This window comes from Trichomonas vaginalis, chromosome V (genome assembly GCF_026262505.1).
Source record: "Trichomonas vaginalis G3 chromosome V, whole genome shotgun sequence".
NCBI classification, from domain to species: Eukaryota; Parabasalia; order Trichomonadida; family Trichomonadidae; genus Trichomonas; species Trichomonas vaginalis.
In genome coordinates, this window is record NC_067207.1 from 20,565,618 (window position 1) to 20,583,381 (window position 17,764).

At 31.4% G+C, this 17,764-nt stretch overlaps 4 protein-coding genes across 4 annotated transcripts, besides 3 other annotated features; 2 read left to right on the forward strand and 2 right to left on the reverse strand.

Annotated features, from left to right (window-relative positions):
- Positions 1-6,249: 6,249 nt before the first annotated feature.
- Positions 6,250-7,304, reverse strand: TVAGG3_0372850 (protein serine/threonine kinase protein; the record flags this gene model as incomplete). Its single annotated transcript, XM_001315950.1, has 1 exon — positions 6,312-7,067. The coding sequence occupies one exon, from the start codon at positions 7,065-7,067 to the stop codon at positions 6,312-6,314; it is 756 nt and encodes a 251-aa protein (XP_001315985.1).
- Positions 7,305-8,702: 1,398 nt separating this feature from the next.
- Positions 8,703-11,042, reverse strand: TVAGG3_0372860 (guanylate cyclase protein; the record flags this gene model as incomplete). Its single annotated transcript, XM_001315949.1, has 1 exon — positions 8,703-11,042. The coding sequence occupies one exon, from the start codon at positions 11,040-11,042 to the stop codon at positions 8,703-8,705; it is 2,340 nt and encodes a 779-aa protein (XP_001315984.1).
- Positions 11,043-13,244: 2,202 nt separating this feature from the next.
- Positions 13,245-13,462: a mobile genetic element.
- Positions 13,463-13,924: 462 nt separating this feature from the next.
- Positions 13,925-16,887: a mobile genetic element.
- Positions 14,644-15,287, forward strand: TVAGG3_0372890 (MULE transposase domain-containing protein; the record flags this gene model as incomplete). The annotated part of the gene is made up of 1 exon (XM_051231847.1): positions 14,644-15,287. A coding segment is annotated over one exon (644 nt), but the record flags the coding sequence as incomplete, so codon positions are not given.
- TVAGG3_0372900 (uncharacterized protein) lies at positions 15,605-15,844 on the forward strand (the record flags this gene model as incomplete). The annotated part of the gene is made up of 1 exon (XM_001315946.1): positions 15,605-15,844. One exon carries the CDS (start codon positions 15,605-15,607, stop codon positions 15,842-15,844), a length of 240 nt encoding a protein of 79 aa, XP_001315981.1.
- Positions 16,888-17,413: 526 nt separating the features above from the next.
- Positions 17,414-17,764: part of a mobile genetic element that runs on past the window's edge.

Consider the following 17,764-nt stretch of genomic DNA (forward strand, 5'->3'; position numbering starts at 1 on the left):
TTGTCTGTCAAACCGAAATCATATGTCACTCAAATTGTACAGTCATTACACTCACTCAAATCAACTAACGTTCATAATTGTCACCCACACTCTCAGTCATATTCTAAATAAAACCTTAAGTCATAGAGGCTGTCAAACGTCAGTCATATTGTCACTCAAACTTCAATCATTACAACTCACTCAATCAACATCATATTGTCAGTCAAAACTGTCTCAATTGTCACGTCAAAGTCATTCTTTATCTAACTAAAATAACCTAAGTCATAGAGGCTGTCCAAACCGTCATCATATTGTCACATCAAACTGTCAGTCTTTATCCTAACTAAAAAGCTAATTCATAGTGTCTGTCCAAACCGTCAGTCATATTGTCACTCAAACTGTCAGTCTTATTCTAACTAAAAGCTAATTCATAGTGTCTGTCAAACCGAAGTCATATTGTCACTCAAATTGTCAGTCATACACTCACTCAAATCAAACAGTCATATTGTCACCCACACTCTCAGTCATATTCTAAATAAAACCTTAAGTCATAGAGGCTGTCAAACCGTCAGTTCATATTGTCACTCAAACTGTCAGTCTTATTCTAACTAAAAACTAATTCATAGTGTCTGTCAAACCGAAGTCACTAATTGTCACTCAAAACTGTCAACAGTCGTTATCCTAACTAAAAAAGCTAATCATAGTGTCTGTCAAACCGAAGTCATTATTGTCACTCAAAATTGTCAGTCATTACACTCCTCAAATCAAACAGTCATATTGTCACCCACACTCTCAGTCATATCTAAATATAAACCTTAAGTCATAGAGGCTGTCAAACCGTCAGTCATATGTCACTCAAACTGTCAGTCTTATTCTAACTAAAAAGCTAATTCATAGTGTCTGTCAAACCGAAGTCATATTGTCACTCAAATTGTCATCATACACTCACTCAAATCAACAGTCATATGTCACCCACACTCTCAGTCATATTCTAAATAAAACCTTAAGTCATAAGAGGCTGTCAAAACCGTCAGTCATATGTCACTCAAACTGTCAGTCTTATTCTAACTAAAAAAGCTAATTCATAGTGTCTGTCAAACCAAATATTGTCACTCAAATTGTCAGTCATACACTCACTCAAATCAACAGTCATATTGTCACCACACTCTAGTCATATTCTAAATAAAACCTTAAGTCATAGAGGCTGTCAAACCGTCAGTCATATTGTCACTCAAACTGTCAGTCTTATTCTAACTAAAAAGCTAATTCATAGTGTCTGTCAAACCGAGTCATATTGTCACTCAAACTGTCAGTCTTATTCTAACTAAAAAGCTAATCATAGTGTCTGTCAAACCGAAGTCAATTGTCACTCAAATTGTCAGTCATACACTCACTCAAATCAACAGTCATATTGTCACCCACACTCTCAGTCATATTCTAAATAAAACTTAAGTCATAGAGGCTGTTCAAAACCGTCATGTCATATTGTCACTCAAACATCATCATAATTCTAATACTAAATAAGCTAATTCATAGATGTCTGTATCAAACCGAAAGTCAGTATTGTCACTTCATATTATTTATATAATAAGATAAGTCATAACTCACTCAATCAACAGTTATATTGTCACTCAAACTGTCAGTCTTATCCTAACTAAAAAGCATAGTGTCTGTCAAACCGTCAGTCATATTGTCACTCAAACTCTCAATCATACACTACTCAAATCAAACATCATATGTCAGTCAAAACTTCAGTCATATTGTCACCCAAACTGTCAGTCATATTCTAACTAAAAACCGTAAGTCATAGAGGCTGTCAAACCGTCAGTTCATATTTCACTCAAACTGTCAGTCTTATTCTAACTAAAAAGCTAATTCATAGTGTCTGTCAAACCGTGTCAGTCAATATGTCACTCAAACTGTCAGTCTTATCCTAACTAAAAAGCTAATTCATAGTTGTCTGTCAAACCGAATTATATTGTCACTCAAATTGTCAATCATACACTCACTCAAATCAACAGTCATATTGTCAACCCACACTTCTCAGTCATATTCTAAATAAAACCTTAAGTCATTAGAGGCTGTCAAACCGTTCAGTCATATTGTCACTCAAACTGTCAGTCTTATTCTAACTAAAAAGCTAATTCATAGTGTCTGTCAAACCGAAGTCATATTGTCACTCAAAATTGTCAGTCATACACTTCACTCAAATCAACAGTATATATGTCACTCAACTATCAGATCTATCCATAACTAAAAAGTAATTCATAGTGTCTGTCAACCGTCAGTCATATTGTCACTCATCTCAATCATTACATCTTTCATTCAAATCAACAGTCATTATTGTCAGTCAAACGTCATCATATTGTCACTCAAACTGTCAGTCCTTATTCTAAATAAAACTAAGTCATAGAGGCTGTCAAACCGTCAGTCATATTGTCACTCAAAACTGTCAGTCTTATTCTAACTAAAAGCTAATTCATAGTGTCTGTCAAACCGTCAGTCATATTGTCACTCAAACTTCAGTCTTATTCTAACTAAAAAAGCTAATTCATAGTGTCTGTCAAACCGAAGTCATATTGTCACTCAAATTGTCAGTCATACACTCTCACTCAAATCAACAGTCAATTGTCACCCACACTCTCAGTCATATTCTAAATAAAAAAACTTAAGTCATAGAGGTCTGTCAAAACCGTCAGTCATATGTCACTCAAACTGTCAGTCTTATTCTAACTAAAAAGCTAATTCATAGTGTCTGTCAAACCGAAGTCATATTGTCACTCAAATTGTCAGTCATACACTCACTCAAATCAACAGTCATATTGTCACCCACACTCTCAGTCATATTCTAAATAAAACCTTAAGTCATAGAGGCTGTCAAACCGTCAGTCATATGTCATCAAACTGTCAGTCTTATTCTAACTAAAAAGCTAATTCATAGTGTCTGTCAAACCGTCAATCATATTGTCACTCAAACTCTTCAATCATACAACTCACTCAAATCAACATCATATTGTCACCGTCACATCCTTCAGTCTATTCTAAATAAACCTAAGTCATAGAGTGTCAAACGCTCTATTTTCACTCAAACTATCAGTCTATCTAACTAAAACTAATTCATAGTGTCTGTCAAACCGTCAGTCATATTGTCACTCAAACTGTCAGTCTTATTCTAACTAAAAAGCTAATTCATAGTGTCTGTCAAACCGAAGTCATATTGTCACTCAAATTGTCAGTCATACACTCACTCAAATCAACAGTCATATTGTCACCCACACTCTCAGTCATATTCTAAATAAAACCTTAAGTCATAGAGGCTGTCAAACCGTCAGTCATATTTGCACTCAAACTGCAGTCTTATTCTAACTAAAAACTAATTCATAGTGTCTGTCAAACCGTCAGTCATATTGTCACTCAAAACTGTCAGTCTTATTCTAACTAAAAAAGCTAATTCATAGTGTCTGTCAAACCGAAGTCATATTGTCACTCAAATTGTCAGTCATACACTCACTCAAATCAACAGTCATATTGTCACCCACACTCTCAGTCATATTCTAAATAAAACCTTAAGTCATAGAAGGCTGTTCAAACCGTTCAGTCATATTCACTCAAACTGTCAGTCTGTATTCTAACTAAAACTTCAAACTTCTTCCAATTTATTCTTAATCAATTGTAAATTTTTAAAACCATTTTTTAAAATAATTTTGCGTAAATTTTATTCTCATGTTTTTTAATCGAAATTGATACATTTTCAAAAAATAATATTGACTTATAAATTCATTTTTAAGGTGAAATAGTATTGTTTTATTAAAGTATATAATAATATATAAAAAATTAATGAATAATATAAGCAGATTTTTAGTTTACAAAACAAATATGAGCAATGCAATTTCAAACTTTTGCTGGCAATTTCGATATTGCTCAAGTTTGTAGTATTTGTGATACCTATAACATCGGCTAATCAAAATTCGATTTTTCTTATGAGTTATTGAGAAAATTTGATTGCAATGAGAAGGATTTCGACGTTTTTGATAAACTAAGAGCTGAGCTTTAGGGGTTCAGTTCATTTATGGCTGTAGTTTGATGCGTAGATCTCTTTTTTATTGTAAATTCTTTCAGCATGGAGATAGAGAATGAATCTTTTGAGAACTTTATGAGTTTTTACACCCGTAAAGAGGTCCTTCGAGGAAAGATAGTCCAGACTACATGAAGATGTGGGTTAACCAAAAAAATCCGATGGTTTCCCCATATTCATGTAGATCTTCGAAAAAATGAGCACCAAAAAAGCCAAAAAAAATAGGCTTTTTATTGGATTTGTACACTAGATCAATAATCTATTTAGGATCTGACACTCTTTTTAGCCAGAGATATGAGGTCCTTTCTAGGAAAACGATCTATTCATCCATAAAAAAAATGAATTATCGTTTTCCCCAGAAATTACATGGGGAGTGGTAAAAGTAAAGCAAATCTGGGTAATAGATTTCAATGTGGATGTAAAATTTTTGAAATGAAAGTATTACTTTTCAATTGCTCTATTGTAAAGGAATAATGGCTTTAGCATGTAATGTTGTCTATAATTAAACAATGTATAATATTAAATACTTTTCAGAACATAAATTGATTTAATGAAATTTGATTATACTAAATTCATTTTTATATTATGTTTTATTTTCTAGCACGTTTATTTCAATTCTTTTATATATTCAAAGTTATGCTGGTATCTGCGTTTCATGATAAAACATGATTTAATATTTATTTTTCAATGAATATTTACATTTAATAATTAATATTTACATTTAATAATTAATATTTACATTTAGCAATCATTGCATATTAGTAAATTATGGAATCATTTATCTTCATAACAACTTTTTTTCTGAATATATATCAATTATTGAAAAATTATTTCTATAGAATTCAATTGATTAATTTATTGGATTGTCAATCTCAATATCTATTTATATTTACGATATTTTTTATTCAACAAAAAATTAAATGTTTTCAAATATTTTCTTTGCTTTATTTGATTTTAAAATCATGGATGATTTAGGGGTGGTATTCGAGAGCTTCGGATTAATATTCAATGAAACAATTGCAAAAGGCGGCTATGGGACTGTTTATAAGGTCTATTCTGAATACTACAAACAAAATTTTGCAGTTAAAAAAATTCCCGCAAATAAATTCAATGATAACGAAATTGCGTGCATGATAGAAATTAGATCTAGCAACATTGTTCCATTGTATAAGTATCTGAGGAATAAAGATTTTGTATATTTATTAATGGAATATTGTCCAAGCTCAATTGATAAAATATTTCTTGAAAGATGGGTCCTCACAAACGAAGAATTATATCGATATGCAATTGGAATGGCTCAATCCTTACAAAGCTGCCATGAATTTGGTATTCGTCATGGAGATGTAAAGCCATCAAACTTCCTTATAGATAAATATGGAAGAGTTAAAATTTGTGACTTCGGGTTTTCCCAAAAGCTCAATCGCGATGAAAATAATACAAATTTTAGCGGAACATTCATATATGAATCTCCAGAGATCATTAGACAGAACCATTTGATGGATTTGCAGCTGACATTTGGTCTTTGTATCGTATTTTATTTTAATTACAGGTCAATGTCCTTGGAATTTATATTCCAAAGATGCAATGATTAAATCAATCCAGAATGCTATTTTCGACGAATTCCAAATCAATGATTTGCTCCTACGAAGGATTGTTTCTCTTTGTCTCCAGATAGATCCTACAAAAAGACCATCTGCAGAAGATCTTGTTAATATGCTCCGCGAAAAGATTGAAACTGGAAGGAAAAAGCTAATAAGGCCGATTTCATCGGCTATGTTTACAACACCTTTGATGAAATCAAAAACACACACAAGAATTAGGCATGTATCAAGCTTTTAATTATTTAATGCATTACCATGTTAATGTTTAATGTAAATTTTATTTTTCCATGAATTTTTTTTACCAAGATTTCTAAATTATATCACTATAGTCTTTCATACCTGATTAATTTTTGCGTTAGACACAAAGATAGCTTTCCAAGATTGAATTGGTTATATATCTGTCGTATGCTGGTAAAAATTGCATTTCGTATATTTTGAATACTTTAATTTCTCAAATTAATGAGTTATTATGAGAGCAGTACATACTGTATGAATAATCTTCTATTAAACTACTAAAATCTGCAAATTTTAAATGCGAATTCGCCGATTATTTTCAATAAATTAATTAAAAAGCATAATTAATTAAATAGCATGATACAACTACATGAAAAGGTTTAAAAACAATCAAAACCGAATTATAAAAATAACAAATAAACTTAATTAGATAATAATCTTGGAATCTTTCTTGGAATACTAGGAACAATAATGCTTGGCATCATATTAAGATGTCCTTCATATCTTGGAAGAGATGAAGATCTACCGTTGATTAGAGATCTTGAACGGTTTGGAACGCAGTGTTTTGTAACACCACTTGAAGTCTTGCATACATAGTCTAGTAACTGGGAAACCGACCATCTTGTTTCGACATTTGGATCAAGTGCATGGTTAAAAATCTGTCTAAATTCATATGAGCAGTGGTCAGGTATTTCGAAGAATCCCTTGGACATGAGGCTATGTATCTCCATCATGTTGTTTCCGAAGAATGGGAGTCTGCCGTGGAATCTTAACATGTATAATGTGACTCCGAATGACCAAGCGTCTGCCTTGAATGAATCATATGGGACTTTCAGGAATTGTTCTGGGGCTATGAATGCAACGGAGCCTCCGTATATCATTGATTTTTCGTTCTTCTGGAGAAATTGGGCGATTCCGAAATCAGCTAGTTTAATTCTTCCAAATGAGTCGATCAATATATTTGATGGCTTGATGTCATGGTGACTAGCATTGTTCTGGTGCATGTAGCTAAGGGCGCCTAAAATCTGTTTGGCCCATTCCATAAGCTTTGACTCTGGGATGTTTTCATTTTGTATCAAATAATCTTCAAGACTTCCATTTTCGCAGAATTTGAGAACAAGTACATAATAATTTTTTTCATTGAAGTAGTCATAAATGTTAATGATGTTGGGATGCATCATTTTTGATAATACAAGATATTCCTGATGAAATGTCATTTCAAAGACTTTTTGCAAACAAACGGAATGCCATATTTTTGGTTATGGCATACATAGCAATGGGAGAATGTTCCATGTCCGATTTCGTACTTCATATCATAGCCTTGGCTAGTAAGTAACTGGGGGACAAATGTATCCATGGAAAAAAATAAATACTATTTTGACGAATTTTTCAGAAACACTCAAATCTTTACGTGCAGATAACTTATGTAGTAATTTTTATTATACTCCGTTAATACATTACTTTGTATCAGTAATGCTTCAGAAAAATAAATTCCCAATTGAATAATCTTTCAAAAGATCCATTGAAAAAAAAACGAACAACATTTGATAGAATATCTCCCCATATCGTCGTTATTATTGTGAATGAAATACATGATAATAGAATGTAAGCAAATATTAATGGTTAAAATAAATTTCATATGAATTTATTGACACTTTCAGAATATGAAAGTAAGTTCTATAATAATAATGAACTGTTGTCCTGTATTCATTATTAATTAATACGTGTGTTTTGTGCTCACAATTTTTTTTCTGAAATAAGAAAAATTAAATAATTATGGAATATATCTTACATATGATCGATGAAATACGAAATAAAAATTCAATTGATTATAAATTTTACACCCTTGCCTTTTTTTGTAAAATATTTATTCCTTGAGTAATTACTGATGAAACTCTTTTCTATTACTGTCAAGAAAATTGATTGATATCCTATCAAAATTAGAAAACAGTATGTACTCAATTTTACATGAAAAGCAATTTTGTTTAATCGTCTTATATTCGATATTTTGAAGATATCACATCCGATAAAAATAATTTTCAATAGTTGAACCTTCGACACGATAATTTCATGAAATTTTGATGTTAAAATATTTCAGCATACGTGTTGTTGATAAATACTATGGTAAATCATTTTTATGACATACTTTTTTTAATTCATTTCTGATCTCGCTTTTGGGCGCTTGTATTTGATATTTCACTTGGTTTGGTAATTATTACAAGTATTTTAATATTAATTATACTTAATCATATAAATAAACTGTATTTATTTATTATTCCGTTTTTCTCATCAAATTTTTTACAAAATTCTGAGAAATTAGGAAACAATAATAAATGATTGTTATTTGATTCATTTTGATTTATTTCATTGTTTCAAATAGAACAATGGCATAAGATGTGTACAATGTCTAATTTTTTATATTTACCTCATATTTTTTCATTCAATTATAATCACGCATAATTAAGCAATTTCTAGGAGATACATTTAAGTAAAAGAGAATAAATGCTAATTTCTACTATTTTAATGTTATATATAATTTTCACAGATTCGAAAGTGTCAATTTTGGTATTTGCTCTGAATTTGCATGTATTCAATCAACTTTTCGTAAATGTAAGTTTGAGAATTAAATAAAATAGAAGAATTTTCAAGAATCAGAAAATTTCAATTCCAAAACTCGGAATTCAACTAATTACATGAGAAATTGCTTGTTTCTATTCTACGTATACTCAGATAGAAGGTAATATTTAAAAAGTCAAGTATTTCATAAAAACAAATTTACAAACATATAAAAGAAATAAAAGATAAAAATAAAGTTATGGTTCGACAAGATATGTGAACATCTTGCCGCCTTTGACGTCGATTTCACCACGTTCTTTGATGTCGAACTGTTGACCATAGATAAGTTCATAGACTGGACGTGAAATGTGAACTTTCATTGGAACACCTTTGTTCTCCATCTCGTGTGCGATGTTGATAGCTGGACCAAGGATTTCAAATGTTGGTTTCTCTGTGCCAATAACACCAGCAACAATATGACCACCGGTGTTGATACCAACACGGATACGAAGTTTCTCGTTCTCACTCTCATCGATGTCAAGAAGTTTCTTGATGACTAATGTGCCGAAGTCAACAACTTCTTTCGCATGAACGGCTGGTTGGTTAACTTCATCGAAGATGCCACCAGCTGCCATGTGGCAGTCACCAATGCACTTGATCTTTGTCATTGTCTTGTGTGCATTTGTGATAGCATCGAACTCTTTGAACATGATGTTCAACATACGCATGACATACTGTGCATCGTGGCTGCCACACCATGGTGTGAACTCAACAACATCTAAGAAGAGGACTGTTGCTGATTGAACACTGAATGAGATGTTCTTCTCGCCTGCTTGAACACGTGGAACAAGCATTGGTGGAAGGATAGATGCAAGCATGCTGTCGGACTTCTTCTTCTCGTCAGCAATAAGCTTCTCGTGCATGACGTTCTGTGTCTGGTCTCTGCCTGAGAAGATCTTACGACCACTGACACTTGTTGATGAAAACTCAAGATAGACTTTATCGCTATCTGACTTCTTGAAGATGACGTTAAGTGTGTTAGTGAAGATCTTATCAAGACTCTCACTACAGCTGAATCGTGACTCAACAAAGAAGTCTTTGACACTTGTGTTCTCGATTTCTGATTGCTTGATTCCGAACAATTCTTCGAATGCGGAATTGACTGTGATGATCTTTCCAGTTTCTTCCTGACAAACAATGACAACATCATTAAGCTTGTTGACAACTTCATTTGTGAACCAAAGGTGTTTGTCTGACTGTTCATCAACCATACTATTGTAATTTCCTGCGAGCAACTCCATAATTCTGCTATTATTTAACACTGTTGTTGGAGGACATCTCATGAACAACTTGACAGTGAACTTCAATAAATCATTCTCATTCTTTGCACCAATAATAATTCTTATTGAGAAAAGAAATGTAATAACAACGATAATAACTGAATAAATAATTTGTTTGGTGCCTTGGGTATCAATATTATTTGTAATAATCGGAATGATTTCATTTTCTGCTGGATTAAAGAAAGTAATATAAAGTTCAACGGGGCCAATTTGCCATAATTGCATAAATGTTGTTGATGTTGGATCATGGTAAATTGGATTGTCTTTTTTCATTAATCCGTAGTACTTATTCATATATGTAGTGGCAACATATAGTTGTTGAGCAGCTGATAAACAATGTGTGCTATCAAGAATGGTAGATGGAGGATGTGTTATATTGGTGCATGTTAATTCATTTGATGCAATATTGATGTACTTTTCCATTTCAGGGAATGGAACTTCTCTAACATCACTTCCACCTAATCTAATCATTTGAAAGTAAGAGACAAGAAACGGAATTCTATCTCCAATATTTTGGATTTCATCATCAAGAGAAATTATTGAGTTTGCAAAAACATCATCATATTTGGCTAAAGCAATTTTGAAAATGCTTGCCATTACGGAATAAATGTATGAAACTGAACCATATAAATAATTAATATGATGTGAATTATAAAGGAGATTCTTCATTCCTTTTCTATAAGCATTCATTGAAACATAATACATAATGCAACCTAAAACAATTACAACTAAGAAGCACAAGAAGTTTGAAACTTCAACTGATGTATTTGCAGATCCGTCAGATACTGATGCAAATAATTTAATGATACTATCTTCTTGTCTATTAGTTTCTTCATCAGCTGATGAGTCCATCATTGAAGATGTTCTTTCATGTCCATCTTTGAGTTTGTTAAGACTTGCAGAAACAGATGAAATAACAGTTTTGGGTAAAGTTGTCAATGTGAGCAAAATTTGATTTCTGTTTATTTGCAACCTTGAGAATTGCAAGTAATAGATTAGAAAATAGCTGATAATATTGACTATAATCAAGACAATGATTACAACAAGAAAGATTCTTTGATTTGTTGTATTAATAAATTTCAAATATTCAATCATTGTTAGTAAAGCATTGTTCATTGCTACTAATGATAATTGATTGTTATTTCTTGAAGTCAAAGAGTCTGGTCCGCTTGCAACTTCTGGAGTAATCTCTGTCAAATCACACAATTTTCCTACATGATTTGCAACCATATATGAAACATCTGCTACTGTTGTCATTGATGAATCTGCATAGGTGTTGTTTATATAATAGGAAAAGTTAATTGTATCAGTAAACAATAAATCTCTAACTTTTTCAATATATGAGTTACCTGGTTTATATGATCGAACTTCTGCCATAGCTTTATTTGTAGATGTGACACATGATGCAATGTAACGCAAAACTTGGACTGATTCTGCTGTTCCACCAATTCAAGGAAAATCAATAGGTGATTCGATTTTCCTTGAAGTATTCTTTGGATCGTCTAGCATTTGGAATAAATATCTTCCTGTGAATCCTGTTAGCATTGATACAATACTTCTTGTTCTTGCAATGCCTTGCATGAAATCAAGTGGCTTTTCAATTTCAATAGCAAAAAAGTGGAAAGCAACAATCATGACAATCATTGGTATTAAAATGAGGAAAATATAAGCAATCAGTGTAGATTTGTAAATGTAGGAAATAGCTGGTATAATATGGTTATCGATTTGTTTTGCAATTGATTGCATTGCTTCCATGTTATTGGAATTAATATTATCATCCACTAATAATTCATCAACTCCCATTGATTCTGCTTCTGCAATAGTCTTTGTTTGACCATCAATTTCAGTGCATGTTTCTGGAATATGAGGAAATGAATCTATACCTAACTGATGAATTGTATCTTCAGATATTTGTAATCCTCTCTGTAGTTTTGTTAAGTTTTCTAATGAAGCTTTAGCTGCAATTGGATCGCCTTTGATTTCACTGAGGAATAAAGTATTTTGTCTTGCAACAAATCTGTTATTTGGATATTGCATTAATAAGTGATTCATTTCTACTTCGCATTCATTAACAGATAATTTTGTACTTCTAATAGCTATGTTCATTTCATTGATATTACCTTGGAGCGTTAAATCCCAAATGTTCCTCAGTCTTGATTTTGTTTTATTGAATAACTTGGCAAGCTTTGAGATTTTCACCTTTAACTGTTGTGTAAACTTTGTTTCTCTTGTCTTGATGACATAGCCAGAAGTTGTTAAAATTATTGATTGTAATGCCTTATTCTTTGTATTCATTGTTGAAACTGTTTGAGCAACAAAAGCTAATGTTAATGTTTGTTCTGGATAAATCGCTAAGAATTTTGCATAAATTGCCCAAACATCAAGGGCGTCAGGCCATTGAGCAACTGCAAGTTTGAAAATTCTAAAACTCGTGCATACAGGATGTGCGTAAAGGAATCCAGTTGATAATAGCTGTTTAAATTTTGTTTCTCTTTTGAGGAAAGAAATATCTTGAGTTTCGTCAATTTCGTCCAATATTTTTAACTCTCTGACCATTCTTGTTTTAACATAGAAGAAAGTTGAAACGAATGAAACAATTGCTGCGGCAAGAAATAGAATAAAGAAAACTTCAGTCCATGGTGACCTGGCAAATATTGTATAAAGGTTACCTATGCATAACAAAATACTCAGAACACAACCACCAAGAACCAAAATTGTATGAGATCTTTTGATGAATGAAGAGCAGTTGAAGCATGTTGATATGCAGTACAAGTAAAGAACAATTGAGACAAACATCATTGCAGCTGATGGATATGTTGTTAAGTTTGTTGTAAGCGCAGAAGCAAATGTTACTACAGTTGTTGTAATAAGCAGCTTTGCTTGTGGGGAACCTTCAACAGAAGCAAAGGAGCATGGTCTAAAAACAAGTGCAATAGAATAGGCTCTTATAATAATCCACGCCCAGAGTGCAATTGCAATAAATGAAGAAACATACGCTATTACATTTCCTGCATTTACATCCAATGTACCTGAGATATTTCCAGAAATCATTTGACCGGCATACTGAGCAGATATTGGAACTAATAAGTATGGTCCTATAGCCATGAAAATGCTCAGAATATATGTTGAAGCTTTGGGTACTTTAGAAGTCTTCTTGTAAATAAAAGCCGTAATTATAATGTAAATTAAAAATATTAAGAGTAAACCGTTGACCGCTAGCAAAATCCAATGTCCACTGCCACGTCTATATTGCAATGGAACAAGATGGAAGAAGACTGTAATAATTGACATTGCATTATAGGTCAAAGTTCCAGGAATGAAAGAATCTAAATTTGCTGCCATGAAAGCTCCACCAAGAAGTTGAAAGAATCTGAATATTGTAACAATACTGTATATAACATGTAGATTCGGAGCATAAATATCAAAATAATTAAAAAGTTGGATCAGGCTATCAATGATGGGTCATTATTGATTTTGTAATTTAATCGTCGTCGTTATCGATTTTGTAATTTAATCGTTATCGTCTTTTTTTAAACGTGCATTTTTTGCTTTCGGAGCTATTGAACATACATTGGCCCTTACCAGCAATTGAAAACTATTTTTCATTATCAACAATTACATTACTCCGAGTTATTCATCAATCAATGAAAATCGATATATAGTCCATACTTCAATTTACAATATTGGCAAGTCCAATTTCACTTGGCATATTTAACTCATATAGAAAAACCAGTTGGAATCGGCAAAATTATCTTTAATTCCATACATAAGAAAAAAAATTATAAAGTTCTTCAATAATAGCAAACTAATAGTTTAAATAGATTTACAAGTATCGCCCATCTACTTTTGATATAATTCACATATTAAATGTAGAAAACTGGTTTAAAATAAATATTTCAAAAGTTCGAAAACGATTTATGAAAAAATAACGTGATGACATTTACTAAATTTGCTCTGTATTAAAGTATCGATGATAGAAAGAGCATATTTTGTAAATATTTCAAAAATATTTAAAAGTCGGAGAAATTGTATTGTAATGTACTATAATTATGTTACAAATCCGATTCAATACTAATCCTTCGCTATTAAAGTTGTTTTGAGAAGGATATTCTCTAAATTCTTGATAAATCTTTAAAATCGGGGCGGCGACAAATTTGCCCAGCCAGTAAAGTATTCAATTTTTTTGCATTTTTTTAAAGCTTCTTAACTTAAATCATGGAATGTCTCAAAGACAAAAGTAGCATACAGCATGTAAAGCTAAAGAAAGATAATCATAATTAATACCTTAATTTTTAATATTACGCATTTTTAGGTGCAAAATTTAAAAACATTCTAATACAATAGAGCAGTTTCCAAAAGTAGCATACAGCATGCAAAGCTAAAGAAAGATAATCATAATTAATACCTTAATTTTTAATATTACGCATTTTTAGGTGCAAAATTTAAAAACATTCTAATACAATAGAGCAGTTTCCAAAAGTAGCATACAGCATGCAAAGCTAAAGAAAGATAATCATAATTAATACCTTTAAAGTTTAAAATCTTGATTTTTTTTAAAATCAAATATTTATAACTTTAATACATACAGCTTAAACCTTATACTTGTTTTCTCTTGTGAGAAAGCAATCTTACAAAGCTAACAATCCTAAAAAATAAAGAATTAAAATTTAATAATTTAATTAACTAACAAAATTTCTCTCTTTATCCTTTTGCACTCTTTATATGCAACTCAAATCCATCATATAATATTCCTATAATACTCTTGCCTCAAACAATGACGAACAAACTGCTATTCTCATTTAATTACAGACCAAATCTATTCAAATTTCTGAATTTTTAATTTTCATTTCAATTTCAAATGGAATTAGAAGAAGAAACTATCTTTACTGTTATGGATCTTTGTAAATTTGGAGTTAAACAAGAAATACAAGCACAGTATGGATATGGTGAACGTGTCAGGAAAGAAAGATCTCAGATTTCATTCCACTGCAAATATCCAAAATGTCCTGCACATTTTAATGTTGCAATCTTGGATCAAAATAAATACAAACTAATCAAAATAGTTGAAGAACATGATCATTCCGCCCCAAATGACAAAAGTCAATATTCGTCTGTCTTTTATCGCAAATATTTAGAACATTACTTCCAAACAGATGACAATCAAAGAGCGATAGCACAGCTAAATGCATTCAAAGATCTTGAAATTCCTCTTACAGGTCCGTCCATTCCAGAGATGTACGCTCAAAAACCACGTGCAATCAAACGATTTGCAGAGAGAATACATGCTCTTCAAACTAGATATTCTCCTGACGATGTTGTGTCATTGCAAATCTTTGTTCAGACAGTACAAGAAGAATCTCCAGATGATCTCATTGCATTTGAAGTCTCAGACAATAATATGTGTTTCTATTACGCGCCTTTTGAAGGCAAAGCTTATGCGCATAGTATCAAGACATTTCATATAGACAGCACCTATAAATTGTTGCGATCAAACATTCCATTGTATGCATTTACTGGCAAAATCAAAGATTTTCACATTTTCCCTTTTTTATATTTCTTTTGTCAACCAGACACTTATCAAAACATTCAAGTTTGCGTGTGCGCCTATCTCAGATGGGTAACAATTGAGCCAGAATACATTAGCATGGACTGTGCTCCACAGATAGCTCAAGCAATAGAAGAAAGCATTCCACAAGCTCAAATACTTTGGTGCGGAGTACATGTTCTTCGTGCAATTCTTCGCAAATCAAATAAGTTTTCTTCTCAAGAAAAATTTGAACAATTCTATAATTTGATGAAGGATTTAGTCTTCAAATTAGATGCAGAACATGAGGAAGAAGCAAATGCTGCCTATGATCAAGTTCTGGAGTTGCTCGACACAGATCCAACAGCATCTCAATACTTTAACAGACAATGGCGTTACAACATATCAAGATGGATTGCTCGTGACAGGCGTGAAGGCGACGCAACTAACAATATTGCCGAAGCTCATTTTAGAACACTCAAACATGACTATTTTCCTGATCGAAAAAATCTCAGAATTGATGATGTTATTATAGAAATTTATACAAAAGTGATACCATCTTTCGTTATCAAACTCAAAATTGATCAAAATCCAGCAGATGACCGTGTCATTAGGATCATGGAAAAAGCAACTAACGCAGAAATTGATGTAAAAAGACAAAGAAAAATCGAGAGTATTTCAATGCTCAATAGATTGCTCAATGCTGTTAGTGATGACTCAATAGATCCCACTAAAATATATCCTACCTTGAAAGTATTATTACAAAGAACTCATTTTATTTAATTTTGATTTTAATTTTAGATTAAATTATTAAATTTTAATTCTTTATTTTTTAGGATTGTTAGCTTTGTAAGATTGCTTTCTCACAAGAGAAAACAAGTATAAGGTTTAAGCTGTATGTATTAAAGTTATAAATATTTGATTTTAAAAAAAATCAAGATTTTAAACTTTAAAGGTATTAATTATGATTATCTTTCTTTAGCTTTGCATGCTGTATGCTACTTTTGGAAACTGCTCTATTGTATTAGAATGTTTTTAAATTTTGCACCTAAAAATGCGTAATATTAAAAATTAAGGTATTAATTATGATTATCTTTCTTTAGCTTTACATGCTGTATGCTACTTTTGTCTTTGAGACATTCCATGATTTAAGTTAAGAAGCTTTAAAAAAATGTAATAAAATAAAAAAATTTAGTATCGATAATCTGAAATATGTGTTTACTTAAGCCGCGAGCGAAGCGAGTGGCTTAGTTTCGTAATTTCATACAATCTTTTTTCGAATCTGTTCTTTTCTTAAGCCGCGAGCGCTGCGCTTAGTTTCGTAATTTCATACAATTATTTTTCGAATTTGTTCTTTTTGTCAACCGCGAGCGAAGCGAATGGCTTTTTATTTTTTAAAAATTTTTTCTTTCTTACTTTTTTTCCCTTACTTACAAATTTGATAGTAACTTACCAAATCTCTCTGTCATATAATAATAAATTAATCCATTCTTTGTTTCAAATATGACACTTTACATTTCTGACATGTAAACCTATCACTTTTCACTTCACCTCACTGGGCAAGTTTGTGCCCCCCTCTTTAAAATCTAGAGTAATCGTTTTGTAAACTTAACAAAACTAAAATGTATACCAATAGATTGGCATTTTCTACGTTTTCAAAGTGAGAGAGTGTAAATTCTTTTTTTTATCCTATTAAGGTTTTTAAAAAATTTAATTAACTTAATTTATATGATCTGAAATATATGACAAGTTAATATGGAGAATTCTTTCAACCCAATTTCAATTTATTGAATTTTCTATTCGAATTCAAAAATTTTCCCAAGAAGAAAAAATAATTAGGAAATTTAATATGTTAATACATAAAATATTTTATTTATTCAAAGAATTCAATTTTCTATTGGATCAAAAAACTTGTGTTAAAGTTCGTATTTTAAGATAACTATACTTTTAGAAGCTGTTTTTATTTTTTTCACCGGGATTTTATTAATTTAATTCTTTCAAAATTTGAATCTTATTGTATATCACCGGACTATGATCATAATAGAGTTGCAATCTCTAATTATAGCCACATTAGTACTCGTGGGTCGATATATCATGGGAGATACAAAATTATTTGAATTTTCTTTTATTTTTTTAAAAAATATTAAAAAAAGTAAATAAATAACTAACAACACAGCATCACTTTTCGTAAAATGCTTTAATCCTAGTCCTTTTTCCCCTTAATTTTTCAATCTCTCCCAGGTTGAAATTTATTCCGGGAATTTTTAAAGATGCTTGGTCAACATAAAATTTCATTAAATCTTCCACAGGAGTCATAAACTCTGAACATTTGAAGCGAGCATGAACTGCATCATTCAAATTTTTAAGAAGATTTTTGTTCGAAAAGTGATTCAATACGGCGATTACATGAATACAAGGTAATCCGTATAATTCGATGTGCTTACATGTGCATGAA